Source organism: Mustelus asterias, chromosome 25 (genome assembly GCF_964213995.1).
Source record: "Mustelus asterias chromosome 25, sMusAst1.hap1.1, whole genome shotgun sequence".
Taxonomy (NCBI): Eukaryota; Metazoa; Chordata; class Chondrichthyes; order Carcharhiniformes; family Triakidae; genus Mustelus; species Mustelus asterias.
Window position 1 is genome coordinate 21,108 of NC_135825.1, and position 15,415 is coordinate 36,522.

At 43.8% G+C, this 15,415-nt stretch overlaps 1 protein-coding gene across 1 annotated transcript in view; it reads left to right on the forward strand.

Annotated features, from left to right (window-relative positions):
* Positions 1 to 15,415, forward strand: part of strip1 (striatin interacting protein 1) — a gene marked incomplete at its 5' end in the record, with an annotated part of 173,283 nt that overhangs the window by 14,745 nt on the left and 143,123 nt on the right. Inside the window, 4 exons of the mRNA XM_078241923.1 lie at positions 5,275 to 5,349; positions 7,986 to 8,120; positions 11,977 to 12,097; positions 13,198 to 13,266. Of these exons, the coding sequence (XP_078098049.1) occupies positions 5,275 to 5,349; positions 7,986 to 8,120; positions 11,977 to 12,097; positions 13,198 to 13,266 (400 nt within the window). The remainder of the gene's footprint in view (positions 1 to 5,274; positions 5,350 to 7,985; positions 8,121 to 11,976; positions 12,098 to 13,197; positions 13,267 to 15,415) is intronic.

Consider the following 15,415-nt stretch of genomic DNA (forward strand, 5'->3'; position numbering starts at 1 on the left):
TGAGGAAAGGTTGAGGGAGCTGGGGCTGTTCTCTCTGGAGCGGAGGAGATTGAGGGGAGACTTAATAGAGGTTTATAAAATGATGAAGGGGATAGATCGAGTGAACGTTCAAAGACTATTTCCTCGGGTGGATGGAGCTATTACAAGGGGGCATAACTATAGGGTTCATGGTGGGAGATATAGGAAGGATATCAGAGGTAGGTTCTTCATGCAGAGAGTGGTTGGGGTGTGGAATGGACTGCCTGCAGTGATAGTGGAGTCAGACACTTTAGGAACATTTAAGCGGTTATTGGATAGGCACATGGAGCACACCAGGATGGTAGGGAGTGGGATAGCTTGATCTTGGTTTCAGATGAAGGTCGGCACAACATCGTGGGCCGAAGGGCCTGTTCTGTGCTGTACTGTTCTATGTTCTATATTTTTTTCATCCCCATTCTCCTGCCTTTCCCCATAACCCCTGATCCCCTTATTAATCAAGAACCGATCTATCTCTGTCTTAAAGACGTTCAATGACCTGGCCTCCACAGTCTTCTGCAGCAAAGAGTTCTACAGATTCACCACTCTCTGGCTGAAGAAATTCCTCCTCATCGCTGTTTTAAAGGATCGTCCCTTTAGCCTGAGGTTGTGCCCACTTGTTCTAGTTTTTCCTACTCATGGAAACATCCACGTCCACTCTATCCAGGCCTCGCAGTATCCTGTAAGTTTCAATAAGATCCCTCCTCACCCTTCTAAACTCCAACGAGTACAGACCCAGAGTCCTCAACGGTTCCTCATATGACAAGCTCTTCATTCCAGGGATCATTCTTGTGAACCTCCTCTGGACCTTTTCCAAGGCCAGCACATCCTTTCTTAGATATAAGGCCCAAAACTCTCTCAGTACTCCAAATGGGGTCTGACCAGAGCCTTATACAGCCTCACAAGTACATCCTTGCTGTTGTATTCTACCCCTCTCGACATGAATGCTAACATTGCATTTGCCTTCCTAACTGCCGACTGAACCTGCATGTTAACCTTAAGAGAATCTTGAACAAGGACTCCCAAGTCTCTTTGTGTTTCTGATTTCCTAAGCATTTTCCCATTTCGAAAATAGTCTATGTCTCCATTCCTCCTTCCAAAGTGCCTAACCTCTCACTTTTCCACATTGTATTCCACCTGCCACTTTTTTGCCCACTCTCCTAACCTGTCCAAGTCCTTCTGCAGCCCCCCTGCTTCCTCAATACTGCCTGTCCCTCTACATACCTTTGTATCATCTGCAAACTTAGCAACAGTGCCTTCAGTTCCTTCTTCCAAATCATTAATGTATTTGCTCCTCAATTTCCTGCTGACTATTTGGGAGCCTAGAGTACAATCCTATCAGTGATTTTCCCCCTTCTTATTTCTCAGTTCTACCCATATAGACTCGGTGGGTGAACCCTCAGAAATATCCCCTCTCAGTACTGCCGTGATGTTTTCCTTAATCAAAAACGCAAGTCCCCCTTCTCTCTTCTGTTTTATCTTTTTTATAGCATCTGTGCCCTGGAACATTGAGTTGTCAGACCTGTCCCTCCCTTAGCCATGTTTCAGTAATTGCTATAATATCCCAGTCCCATGTACCCATCCATGCCCTGAGTTCATCTGCCTTGCCCCGTCAGGCGTCTTGCATTGAAATAAATGCAGTTTAATCTGGTCTTTCCTTGTTCTCTGCTCTGCTTTTGCCTGACCTGTCTGGTACTAGGATTACTAACACTGCCTTTACTATTTAATGTGCTCTCTTTAACTTCTGTGCTGTCCTCAACCTTCTCCCGACTGCTTTGGGTCCCACCCCCCTGCTAAACTAGCTTAAACCCTCCCTAGTGGCTCCAGCAAATCTCCCCGCCAGGATATATCCTTGGCAGACAGGATTAAGGAGAATCCCAAGGCATTTTATTCATACATTAGGAACAAAAGGGTTGTCAGGGAAAAAATCAGACCTCTCAGGGACAAAAGTGGGGAATTATGCTTAGAGCCCAAAGAAGTAGGGGAAATCCTAAATGAATACTTTGGGTTGGTATTCACAACGGAGAGGGATGTGTTGACTGGGAGTGTCTCGGAGGGGAGTGTTGACCCGTTAGAGAGAATCTCCATTACAAGGGAGGAAGTGTTAGGTTTTTTAGGGAATATAAAGACTGACAAATCCCCAGGGCCTGAAGGAATCTATCCAAGGCTGCTCAGGGAGACGAGAGATGAAATCGCTGGGCCTCTGACGCAAGTCTTTGTCTCGTCACTGGACACAGGTGAGGTCCCAGAGGATTGGAGGATAGCTAATGTGGTCCCGTTATTTAAGAAGGGTAGGAAGGATAACCTGGGAAATTATAGGCCGGTGAGCTTGACGTCCGTGGTAGGGAAGTTGTTGGAGAGGATTCTTAGAGATAGGATGTATGTGCATTTAGAAAGGAATAAACTCATTAACGATAGTCAGCATGGTTTTGTGAGAGGGAGGTCATGCCTCACTAACCTGGTGGAGTTTTTTGAAGAAGTGACTAGAATGGTTGATGAGGGAAGGGCCGTGGATGTCGTCTATATGGACTTTAGTAAAGCGTTTGACAAAGTCCCTCATGGTAGGTTGGTGCAAAAGGTTGGATCTCATGGGATAAAGGGGGACGCGGCTAGATGGGTGGAGAACTGGCTTGGTCACAGAAGACAGAGGGTGGTAGTGGAAGGGCCTTTTTCCAGCTGGATGCCTGTGACTAGTGGTGTTCCGCAGGGCTCTGTATTGGGACCTCTGCTGTTTGTGATTTATATAAACGATCTGGAAGAAGGTGTCACTGGGGTGATCAGTAAGTTTGCGGACGACACGAAAATGGCAGGACTTGCAGATAGTGAGGAACATTGTCAGAGGCTACAGAAGGATATAGATAGGCTGGAAATTTGGGCAAAGAAATGGCAGATGGAGTTCAATCCAGATAAATGCGAAGTGATGCATTTTGGTAGAACTAACGTAGGGGGGAGTTATATGATAAATGGCAGAACCATAAAGGGTGTAGATACGCAGAGGGACCTGGCTGTGCAAGTCCACAGATACTTGAAGGTGACGTCACAGATGGAGAACGTAGTGAATAAGGCATATGGCATGCTTGCCTTTATAGGACGGGGCATAGAGTATAAAAGTTGGGGTCTGATGTTGCAGTTGTATAGAACATTGGTTCGGCCGCATTTGGAGTACTGCGCCCAGTTCTGGTCGCCACACTACCAGACGGACGTGGAGGCTTTAGAGAGTGTGCAGAGGAGGTTTACCAGGATGTTGCCTGTTATGGAAGGGCTTAGTTATGAGGAGAGATTGGGTAAACTGGGGTTGTTCTCACTGGAAAGACGGAGGATGAGGGGTGACCTAATAGAGGTGTATAAAATTATGAAAGGCATAGATAGGGTGAAAGGTGGGAAGCTTTTTCCCAGGTCGGTGGTGACGTTCACGAGGGGTCATAGGTTCAAGGTGAGGGGGGGGAGGTTTAACACGGATATCAGAAGGACGTATTTTACACAGAGGATGGTGGGGGCCTGGAATGCGCTGCTGGGCAAGATGGTGGAGGCGGACACACTGGGAACGTTTAAGACTTATTTAGATAGCCACATGAATGGAGTGGGAATGGAGGGATACAAAAGAATGGTCTAGTTTGGACCAGGGAGCGGCGCGGGCTTGGAGGGCCGAAGGGCCTGTTCCTGTGCTGTATTGTTCTTTGTTCTTTTGTTCTTTGATATTAGTCCTGCTCCAGTTCACGTGTAACCCATTCCTCTTGAACAGATCACCTCTGCCCGAGAAGAGATCCCAATGATCCACAAACCTAAATCCCTGCCCCCTGTACCAGCTCTCCATCACGCATTCACCTGCCTCATCTTCCTATTCCTACTCTCACTCGCATGTGGCATCAGTAGTCCAGAAATTAATACCTTCGAAGTCCTGTACTTTAGCCTTCTGCCTAACTCTCTATATTCACACTTCAGGACCTCATCCTTTTTCCTACCTATGTAGTTGGTACCAATGTGTACAAAAACCTTTGGCTGCTCACCCTCCCCCTTAAGAATGTCCTGCAACCGCTCAGAGATGTCCTTGACCCTGGCACCAGGGAGTCAACACACCATCCTCGACTCTTGATCACAGCCACAGAAACGCCTGTCTGTGCTTCTAACTAGTGAGTCCCCTAGTACTACTGCTCGCTTGCTCTTTCTCCTACCTTGCTCCACAGCAGAACCAGGTGTGGTGCCACAGGCCTGGCTGCTGCTGGTATCTTCCCCTGACAGGCTATCCCCCTCAACCGTATCCAAAACGGTATACCTGTTTGAAAGGGGAATAGCTACAGGAGACTCCTGCACTACCTGCCTGCCTCTCCTGGAGTCACTCATCTTTCTGACTGAACCTGTGGTGTGACAACCTCCCTGTAACTAGTGTCTATCACATTCTCTGTCTCCTGAATGCTCCGCAGTGCGTCCAGCTGCCACTCCAACCAAACAATGCAGTCTGTGAGGAGTTGCAGCTGGACACACTTCTTGCAGACAAAGTTGTCAGGGAGACTGATTGCTCCCTAATTTCCCACATTTGGCAGGAACAGCCCTAACTGCCATACTGCCATTTTACAGTTAAAAGGATAAAAAAAATCTCAACTCACCTTTCCCTTGCTTGTTGTCCTCACAGTGACTTTTTTTTTTGGTTAGCGGAGGAGGTAGGGAGGGAAACATTGAAGTAGTGTTTGGGGTTTAACTGGCCCTTGATTACTTGAACATAAACAATGTGCAGGGGTATGAGGAAAATTTAGGGGAATAGTACTGAACTATAATGCTCATTTGGAGAGCTGGTGCAGATACAATGGGCCAACTGGCGGCCTCCTTCTTGATCCTAACAATTCTGTGATTCTGTTAAAGGCAGGTGTTTCTCTCCAATTGGTAGAAGAGTCAGTGTTGGATGTGATGGAGAGTGCCATACCGAATTGGCCTTTTGGAAAGTTATAAATGATAGTACACAGAAGATCCATTTAGTAATGGGATGAGAGGGACAGAGTGGCTGAGATATGTTTGGTGGAGCAATGTGGAGGCTGAAGTTGTAAATTGGTGGGAGGTGAATGGGTGAGGGAGGAAGTGCAAGTAATATAATGGACTCAACTAACCATACTGGATGGCTACAGAAAAGAGATAATCCAAACTTCTCCATAAGTGCTGTTGATTCGCACATACTTTCTCCTGTAGTGCTTAACCATTGATCTCATCTGTGTTACAGTACTCTCTCTTCGTGTGTCACTCTAACACACTATCATTATGTTTTGATAGAGCTCTATAGCTACACAGAGGGTCCCGAGCTTCACCTGAACAGGAAATGCTTTGAAGAAGAATTCAAGACTCATGGTAATTAAGTTGTTTTTGATAAATACAAGCATTGCCTATATAAATTGTGATGAATGTTATCTCAAAGACCTGTCCCTTTGTTGCTCCATCCAATTGTGATTGTTTTAATGATTGTGACACAAATTCTAGTCTTTGATCCATCCTTTTTTAACCTTCCTATGATGGTATTTCGCACTTTTTCCATTTCATGAATGATATTTCTTAGTGCTTATCTGTCAACCTATTTGTAGACTTTCCTGTGAATTCAGACCAGATCCCATTTTATGTGACTGAATTTTGCCTCATTCCAATCCAGAACATATTTAATATTATATATTTTCCCCGCTTCATATCTGAAGAAAAACAAATCAAATGAAAGTTCTTTCCTAGTTATAAGAGAAACCTTTTGATACATTCTGAAAAGCATTTGATCTTGTGCGTTACTTATTATTCCAGACTAACTTGCAATAGTAAACCACATAAAAGGTAAGGTTTCCAAAATAAAACTCATGGAATAGGGACTCTGTCAGCTTGGAGAAAAAGTTGACTTAAGGACAGAAAATAGAGGCGTGGTTAATGGCTGTTTCTCAGACTGGAGGATGGTAGGTTTAATGAGAGGCTGCATGTTCCTATGGGGAAACTATAAACCAAAATAACTGTTAACCCCTAAATGAAAAAATTTCCAACAGGATTTCACTTTTGTAACTTTAGCACAAACCAGAATCAGTGCAAATTAAACATGAATTAATGAGCAAACTATACTTCAGAAGAAAAGGTAAACTTCACTTTAAGTAGTCAATACAACAAAGGTACATCTTGCACAAACACCTGCATCATTTCCTGGATACACGAAGCACTATGTGGCTACATAGTTCTACAATATGCTGTTCTTTATTCATGCAGGGTAGGCCAAGAGTGCTATTTGACAACAGATTTCAGCTTCATGTTTCGTGTCCAATTATCAACCGACATGCTTACAAATTTTTCTCTTCCTTGGCTCACGACAGTCTTGATGTAGCTTTCCAGAGTTAGTTTTCAACCAACCAATCCCAGTTCAGCAGTTCAGTTTGGCCATTTCTTTAAAAATACCAAGCTTCAGATGTAAGTACTGGACTGAGTTCCATGGAGATATCAGCAACACTGTCTGGAGAGGGAATCTGTCCTGGTCATCATGTATAATTGAATAATTGCTCCAGGACCACAGAGCATTAACTGCTGGCCAGCCAGCGACACCCACGTCCTACGAATCAATAAAAAAAAGTGAATGGTTTCTATCTTTACTCTTTCAGGCAGAGAATTCCAGACCCTACAATCCTCTGTGTGAAAAATCTTTTTCTTCTCATCCTCCCTTTAATCTTTCTACCACTCACATTCAATCTATGCCCACTACTCACTTATTTCTCTGCATAAGTTAGTAGGCCCTTCCTCCCACAGTGTCCAGACACCTCACGTCTCAATCAAATATCTTTCCTCAGCTGCCTCTATTCCAAGCGTATCCTCAGCTGCAATTTTTCAGTCTTGGCAACATCCTTGCAAATTTCCTCTGAATCATAGAAACATAGAAAACTACAGTGCAAAACAGGCCCTTCGGCCCCACACGTTGTGCCGAACATATCCCTACCTTTTAGGCCTACCTATAACCCTCCATCCTATTAGGTCCCATGTACTCATCCAGGAGTCTCTTAAAAGACCCTATTGAGTTTGCCTCCACCACCACTGACGGCAGCCGATTCCACTCGCCCACCACCCTCTGTGTGAAAAACTTCCCCCTAACATTTCCCCTGTACTTGCACCTCAGCACCTTAAACCTGTGTCCTCTCGCAGCAGCCATTTCCACCCTGGGAAAAAGCCTCTGAGAGTCCACCCGATCTATGCCTCTCAACATCTTATATACCTCTATTAGGTCTCCTCTCATCCTACGTCTCTCCAAGGAGAAAAGACCGAGCTCCCTCAGCCTATCCTCATAAGGCATGCCACTCAATCCAGGCAACATCCTTGTAAATCGCCTCTGCACCCTTTCAATCTTTTCCACATCCTTCCTGTAATGAGGCGACCAGAACTGAGCACAGTACTCCAAGTGGGGTCTGATGAGGGTCTTGTATAGCTGCATCATTATCCCTGGACTCCTAAACTCAATCTCTCGATTGATGAAGGCTAGCACACCATACGCCTTCTTAACCACCTCCTCCACCTGCGGGGCCGATTTTAGAGTCCTATGGACCTGGACCCCAAGGTCCTTCTGATCCTCTACAGTACTAAGAGTCTTTCCCTTTATATTGTACTTCTTCATCCCATTTGATCTGCCAAATGTACCACTACGCATTTATCTGGGTTGAAGTCCATCTGCCACTTCTCCGCCCAGTCTTGCATCCTATCTATGTCCCTCTGTAACTTCTGACATCCCTTCAGACTATCCACAACCCCACCAACCTTTGTGTCGTCGGCAAACTTACCAACCCATCCCTCCACTTCCTCATCCAGGTCATTTATGAAAATGCCAAACAGCAAGGGTCCCAGAACAGATCCCTGGGGCCCACCACTGGTGACCGACCTCCATTTAGAAAAAGACCCATCTATACACACTCTCTGCCTAAAGTTGAAGCGTGAATCTTGCCTATACTATGACAACCAATACATGCTATTAATTTGCTATGCAGTGAAAGACAAGAAGTGGACTGAAGTGGATATCTCAGAGCACCAGACTCACGCCATGAGATTGCTGGATGGCCTGGAGGTAACTGCCAGGGAGAAAAGGCTGAAAGTGGCTCGTGCTATACTTTATATGGCACAAGGTAACGTCTAGTGAAGAAGATATTTAGCTGAACATTAGTAATTTCTGACTCTGCAACTCTTTGTTTCATGAAAGTGAAAAATATTCCAATTAGAGCAACCAGTGTTGGAACATAAAGACTGCCAGATGGAATACAGCACAAGATGCAAATTAAACTTGTGCTTTGTCCTAACCTTGGCATCCCAAACACCTGCAATGCTAGGACACTTTATTGATGTGGATTCTTGTCACCTTGGGATGGGATTCAGACTTTTGCAGATTAATCTTATTTAATTTGTCTCAATGAAATTTGAACCCAAATCCAAGAGGTGAACAGCTGAAGTCTAACCCGCTGGATCATCTGACCCATTGCCTTTTTAATTTGATACTGTTAATGGAGTGTTTCTGGGTGCTGGGGAGTAGTGTTTCACACCTCTTAATAACTTTTTACAGTGCACACTTGTTTATCTCAAGTGTTAAGAGCAGGCATGTATTTTTTAAGTGGTAAACCATAAGGGAAAATTTAGAATTATGGTATGAACACAGATTTGATTTGATTTATTATTGTCACTTGTTAATATACAGTGAAAAGCATTGTTTCTTGCGCGCCATACAGACAAAGCATACCATACATGTCCAAAGATGTGCGGGTTAGGTTGATTGGCCAGGTTAAAAATTGCCCCTTAGAGTCCTGGGATGTGTAGGTTAGAGGGATTAGCGGGTAAAATATGTGGGGGTAGGGCCTGGGTGGGATTGTGGTCGGTGCACACTCGATGGGCCGAATGGCCTCCTTCTGCACTGTAGGGTTTCTATGATTTCTATGATACATGGAGAAGGAAAGGAGAGAGCGCAGAATGTAATGTTACAGTCACAGCTGGGATGTAGAGAATGATCAACTTAGTGCAAGGTAGGTCCATTCAATGACGGCAGCAGGGAAGAAGCTGTTCTTGAGTCGGTTGGTACATGACCGTAGACTTTTGTTTCTTTTCCCGACAGAAGAAGGTGGAAGAGAATATGTCCAGGGTGTGTGGGTCCTTAATTATGCCTGCTGCTTTTCCGAGACAGTGGGAAGTGTAGACTAAGTCAACGGATGGGAGGCTGGTTTGCGTAAGGGACTGGGCTTCATTCACGACTCTTTGTAGTTTCTTGCGGTCTTGGGCAGAGCAGGAGCCATACCAAGGTAGAACCAGAAAGAATGCTTTCTATAGTACATCTGTAAAGGTTGGTGAGAGTCATAGCGGACATGCCAAATTTCCTTAATCTTCTGAGAAAGCAGAGGCACTGGTGGGCTTTCTTAACTATAACGTCGGCGTGGAGAGACCAGGACAGGTTGTTGGTGATTTAGACACCTAAGAACTTGAAGCTCTCGACCCTTTCTACTTCGTCCCCATTGATGTAGATAGGGGCATGTTCAGTGCGCTGTGGACTCAGCATTGATTACAACTGAGCGCATTGGCATATTTCCCTACCTGTTTCTGCTTGTCTTTGAATGCTCTTTTAATCATTGAATCCTGACCGTACAGAAGAAGGCCATTCGGCCCATTGAGTCTTCACTGACCCTCCACCAGAGCATCCCACTCAGGCTGACTCCAACAGAGCATCCTACCTAGGCCCTATCCCCGTGACCCCATGTATTTACCCCACTAATCCCCCTAACCTACACATCTTGGGACACTAATGGGCAATATAGCATGGCCAATCCACCTAACCCGCATATCTTTGGATTGCGGGAGGAAACCTAACACCCGGTGGAAACCCACGCAGACATGAGGAGAATGTCCAAACTCCACACAGTCACCCAAGGTAGGAATTGAACCAGGCACTACGAGACAGCTGTGTTTGCCGCTGTACCCACATATTTACCTTGCTAATCCCCCTGATAGCAGGTTCAATTTAGCACGGCCAATTAACCTAACCCACACATCTTTGGAGTGTGGGAGGAAACCGGAGCACCCAAAGGAAACCCATGCAGACACGGGGAGAAGGTGCAAACTCCACATACACAGTGACCCAAGGCTGGATTTGAACCTGGGTCCCAAGCACTGTGAGGCAGCAGTACTAACCATTATGCCACCGTGCTGCCCCAGTACCCCAGTTCGAGAAAACAACTCCACCTGAATTCTACCAGCGAACCAAAATCTCAGAATAATTGCAATATAGAAACATAGAAAAACTGCAGCACAAACAGGCCTTTCGGCCCACAAGTTGTGCCGAACACATCCCTACCTCTAGACCTACCTATAACCCTCCATCCTATTAAGCTCCATGTACTCATCCAGGAGTCTCTTAAAAGACCCTATTGAGTTCGCCTCCACCACCACTGACAGCAGCCGATTCCACTCGCCCACCACCCTCTGTGTGAAAAGCTTACCCCTAACATCTCCCCTGTACCTACCCCCCAGCACCCTAAACCTGTGTCCTCTCATAGCAAACATTTCCACCCTGGGAAAAAGCCTCAGAGTCCACCCGATCTATGCCTCTCAACATCTTATACACCTCTATTAGGTCTCCTCTCATCCTTCGTCTCTCCAAGGGGAAAAGACCGAGCTCCCTCAGCCTATCCTCATAAGGCATGCCACTCAATCCAGGCAACATCCTTGTAAATCTCCTCTGCACCCTTTCAATCTTTTCCACATCCTTCCTGTAGTGAGGTGACCAGAACTGAGCACAGTACTCCAAGTGGGGTCTGACGAGGGTCTTATATAGCTGCATCATTATCCCTGGACTCCTAAACTCAATCCCTCGATTGATAAAGGCCAGCACACCATACGCCTTCTTAACCACCTGCTCCACCTGCGGGGCCGATTTTAGAGTCCTATGGACCCGGACCCCAAGGTCCTTCTGATCCTCTACAGTACTAAGAGTCTTTCCCTTTATATTGTACTCCTTCATCCCATTTGACCTACCAAAATGGACCACGACGCATTTATCTGGGTTGAAGTCCATCTATATCTGACTGCATCCAAGGAACAAGCTAACCTAAATTGTCAAGATTTAAATTTACATGCTGTAAATTGGGAGAGGGGAGTGTGCAGCGGGACCTGGGTGTCCTTGTGCACCAGTCACTGAAGGTAAGCATGCAGGTGCAGCAGGCGGTAAAGCATGCAGGTGCAGCAGGCGGTAAAGAATGCAGGGAGGATATTTCCAATGGTGGGGGGTCCAGAACCAGGGGTCACAGTCTGAGGATTCAGGCTAGACCATTTAGGATGGAGGTGCAGAAACATTTCTTCACCCAAAGAGTGGTGAACCTGTGGAATTCATTACCACAGGAAGTAGTTGATGCCAAAATATTGAATGTATTCAAGCGGCGGCATGGGATCCAAGGTTACGGGGAGAAAGCAGGATTAGGCTATTGAGTTGGACGATCAGCCATGATTGTAATGATAGCGGAGCAGGCTCGAAGAGCCTCCTCCTGCTCCAATCTATGTTTCTATGTCCACAGCTTTTTCAATCTATGCCTCCAGGACAGTCCAAGGACATTTAACCATATATTCTTGCACCTTTTTAATTTGACTCTTAACCCCCCTTATTTCTGATGCATGTTTTTCTCAGGTTATTGATTAATAAACCTGCTCTCTCTTTGACTCAAGAAAATCTTGTTTGATTAGCTCCTTATGTCTCACAGCTTTAAGAGTTAAAGATATTCTGATTTTGGAAAAGACATACCCTTGTGAAATATAAACTTTTAGTAAATCAAAGTATGTATGTTGTATATGACTATTGTGATGATGCTGGAAATCATGTGACCTTTCATCTGAGATTTTGGCAAATGTTTGGAACATTTTTTGTGCTAAATTGCTATCTAGATTCAGGTTGATGTGTACCAGCTCGCATGATATTGAACAAAGCTAATTGTGATCCTTTTTGCTGACTTGCAGGTACTTTTGGTGAATGCAACTCTGAGGAAGAGGTCCAGCAGTGGATGAGATATAATATATTTCTGCTGCTTGAGGTTGGCACCTTTACTGCACTGGTGGAATTACTCAGCATGGAGATTGAGTGAGTACAGACATGCAAGTGCCAGGGGTTCATAGTGAATTGACTGTTAGAGTAGAAGTTTGAAACACAGTGAAGTACAATGTTTTCTGACTGCCTTTTTGAGTTTCAAGCAATACTTTAATCGCTTTTAGATTGGATAAATAAAGGCTGTGGTAAAACAGCAGGGAGTTGTAGTAATTGCATAATTCTTGCAAAGAGCTGGCATAGGCACAATGGGCTGAATAGGCTATTTTGTGCTGTATTAATCTAAATTCTCTAAGACATAATGAGAAAAATGTTGCTTTGTTGCCATTGATACATTAATTGTCTTCAGCATGCATGTGGAACTTGACCCAGGACTTTGTGTCACCAGGTGGGTAGGCAGATTAAGAAAAGGAAGGATCCTTGGAGGATTCAGAGGTGATTATGTAGGGGTCTGGAGAGAAGCCATTGCTAAATATGCTTAGACTATGTTTTAATAACCGTGTGGAACTAAATGAGAGAAGTCTGAACTAGAATACAAGGGAATGGTTTTGGAAGAGGATAATGTAGTCAACTTGTTTCAAAGATGGTAACGAGGTCAAGGAGGGAAAATGAACACAGTCGCAATCAGAGAATGTAATTTGTTACTTAGATTGCATTAGTTTTAGCGCTGAAAAATAGAGTTGTGAATGACTGAAATGTATTTCAATGCCTTAAGGGTTAAAAACAAAATTGGCAATTAAATAGCGTTAATAACAGCAGTAGGATATTATATCATAACTATAACAGAAATGTGCTTGACCTAAAAACTACACCGCAAATTTACGATCCTGAAAAATGTTATGGTCGGAACCTTGGCTGAGGCTAACTTGGTGCAGCTGTTGCTAAGATCCAAAATGTGAGGATTCAACCTGGGACCATCTGGGGAGCTGCATTTCATTGTTTTCACAAAGCTTTGTGGATCCACTGCTCTCTCCCACCTGACTGTTAATGTGCATATTTCATTGAAGCTTTAAAATAACGAACTTCTGATTTTTTGTTTCAGATTGGCTGTGATTAATTTTCATTTAAGTAATACATTAGGGAATATTTATATCTCTGTAAACTCACATTATTGACCATGTGATGTTACCTTCCAGCAACAGTGCTGCATGTAGTAATGCGGTGAGGAAGCCAGCAATCTCTTTGGCTGACAGTACAGATTTAAGGTAGGTCACAACAGAATAGGTGTAGGTACTCAAAAGATTTGGCCTATTGTATTTCATTGATTTAGAAAGACCCACCAGCTCTTCCATTGGGTCATGTCACAGTTTCTTCAATGATTGCAAGGTTTCTGCATTTTTATCCCATTAACTCCATTCCACATGTTACCTTTACATGAAGACCTCCTTGGTGTCAGTTCTAAATCTGACTTGTACTGACCTGCACCTGCGCCGCTCCTCCTACGTTTAAAATTTATTTTGAAGGAATTTTCTGGATTTACCTTTTCTATTTCTTGTGCCATATTCTGTGTCTTTGGAAAATAATTGCTGTTGTATCTTTCCCTGACAAAATACCAAGTTTCTCTAGTCTTTGCTCTTGTTTTGACTTTTCTCATCTCACACTATCAAGCATAACCCTCTGTTTCCTTCTCCTATGCTTCCTTAGCTTGCTGTTAAATGTGTTTAAATTATTTGCCTCACCCATTCCCTGTGATGGTGAATTCCACATTCTCACCAATCAATGCGCAAAGAAGCGCCATCTGAATTTCCTATTTAATTTTTTGGTTACTATTTTATTTTGACTGCTCTAGTTTAGCTCTTCCCCACAAATATCTTTGTGTCTTCTCCCTTAAAACCTTCAATAATTTTATAAATCTCTTCAGCCTTCTATTTTCAAGGAAAAATAGACTATCTGTTCATTCTTCCCTGATAATATAACCACACACACAGTTCTTGTATCATCCTTTTAAATTTTTTTTTTGCACCCTCTTGGGTGTCTCCAAATCCTTTTTGTAGCATGGTGATCCGTGCTGCATACAGTACTCCAAGTTTGTTTCAGCAAACATTCAGTATATTTTTAACATAACTTCTCTACTTCAGAATTCTATTCCATTAGGAATAATTCCAAGTGCTTGGTTTGCTCTTTAATAGCTTTATTGACCCGTCTCTCAGCTTTATGTTTTGTTTTGTACCCCAGATCTCTTTTCTCCTTACCCATTTAGGTAATATTTTCAAAATAATTTGTGATCTATTTTGTCTAATTCCTCAGTCCATGTTGAAGTTCATTTGCAAATGATGTGTCTGCTCTGCAAGTTTATTAATATCATCATGTGAGTTTGTGAAAATGAAAGTTAATAAATAACTACATTTTTCCTTGCTATGCAACTTGGTCCTTCAACTAGGTATAAAAACATCATTTGGGATAAGTGCAAGGGTATCACCCAGGATAGGTGAAGAGCCCAGGACTACAGTGTGGGGGATCACGAAGGGTAAGATATAGGACCCAGAATGACAATACAGGGCCATCACCATAGGTGAGTGAAGGGCAACAGTGCAGGACATGATTGAGGTTGAAAATAAATCTGCTCGTGCATTGTTATTCAACTAGCAAGCCAGAGGCCCAAGTATGATGATTCGTGAAATTGAATTCCAAATCTGGTAACTTGCAGCTGACCATGAAAAAGTGACTATCATAAAAACACATTTGGCTCCCTATTGGCCTTCAAGAACTGTGTCCATTTCTATTTGACCTGGCCTACACACGATTCTAGTTCATACTGTAATTGACTAGAACAAGTAGGGATGTGTAGAAAATGCTTCTTTGTCGGTGTCGCCACATCCTAAAGGATATTTTTAAATTATAAAATAAATGGTGAAGTAAAAGTTTGAGAAGATCTAGATAGATCTGCAAGGAAGTGAAAATGATTTGACTGCATAGGACTGTGAAGACCATAAGAAATAGAAACACAAGTAGGCCATTAGGCCCCTCAAGCCTGCTCCGCCATTCAATCGGATCATGGCTGATCCGGTGTTCCTCATGTCCACTTTCCTGCCCTTTCCCCTTAACGCTTGATTCCCTTACTTATCAAAATTCTATCTGAGCCTTAAATATACACAAGGACTCTACTCACACAGCTCTCTGTGGCGAAGAGTCCCAAAGACTTTCAATCCTCTGAGAGAAGAAATTTCTTCTCATCCCAGTCTTAAATTGGTGCGCCTTTATCCTGAGACTATGCCCTTTGTCCTAGACTCTCCCATTAGAGGAAATATCCTTTCAGCATTTATCCTGTCAAGCTCCTTGAAAATCCGACATTTCAATGAGGTCACCCCCCATTCTTCTAAATTCCAATGAATAGAGTCCCAACTTATTCTACCT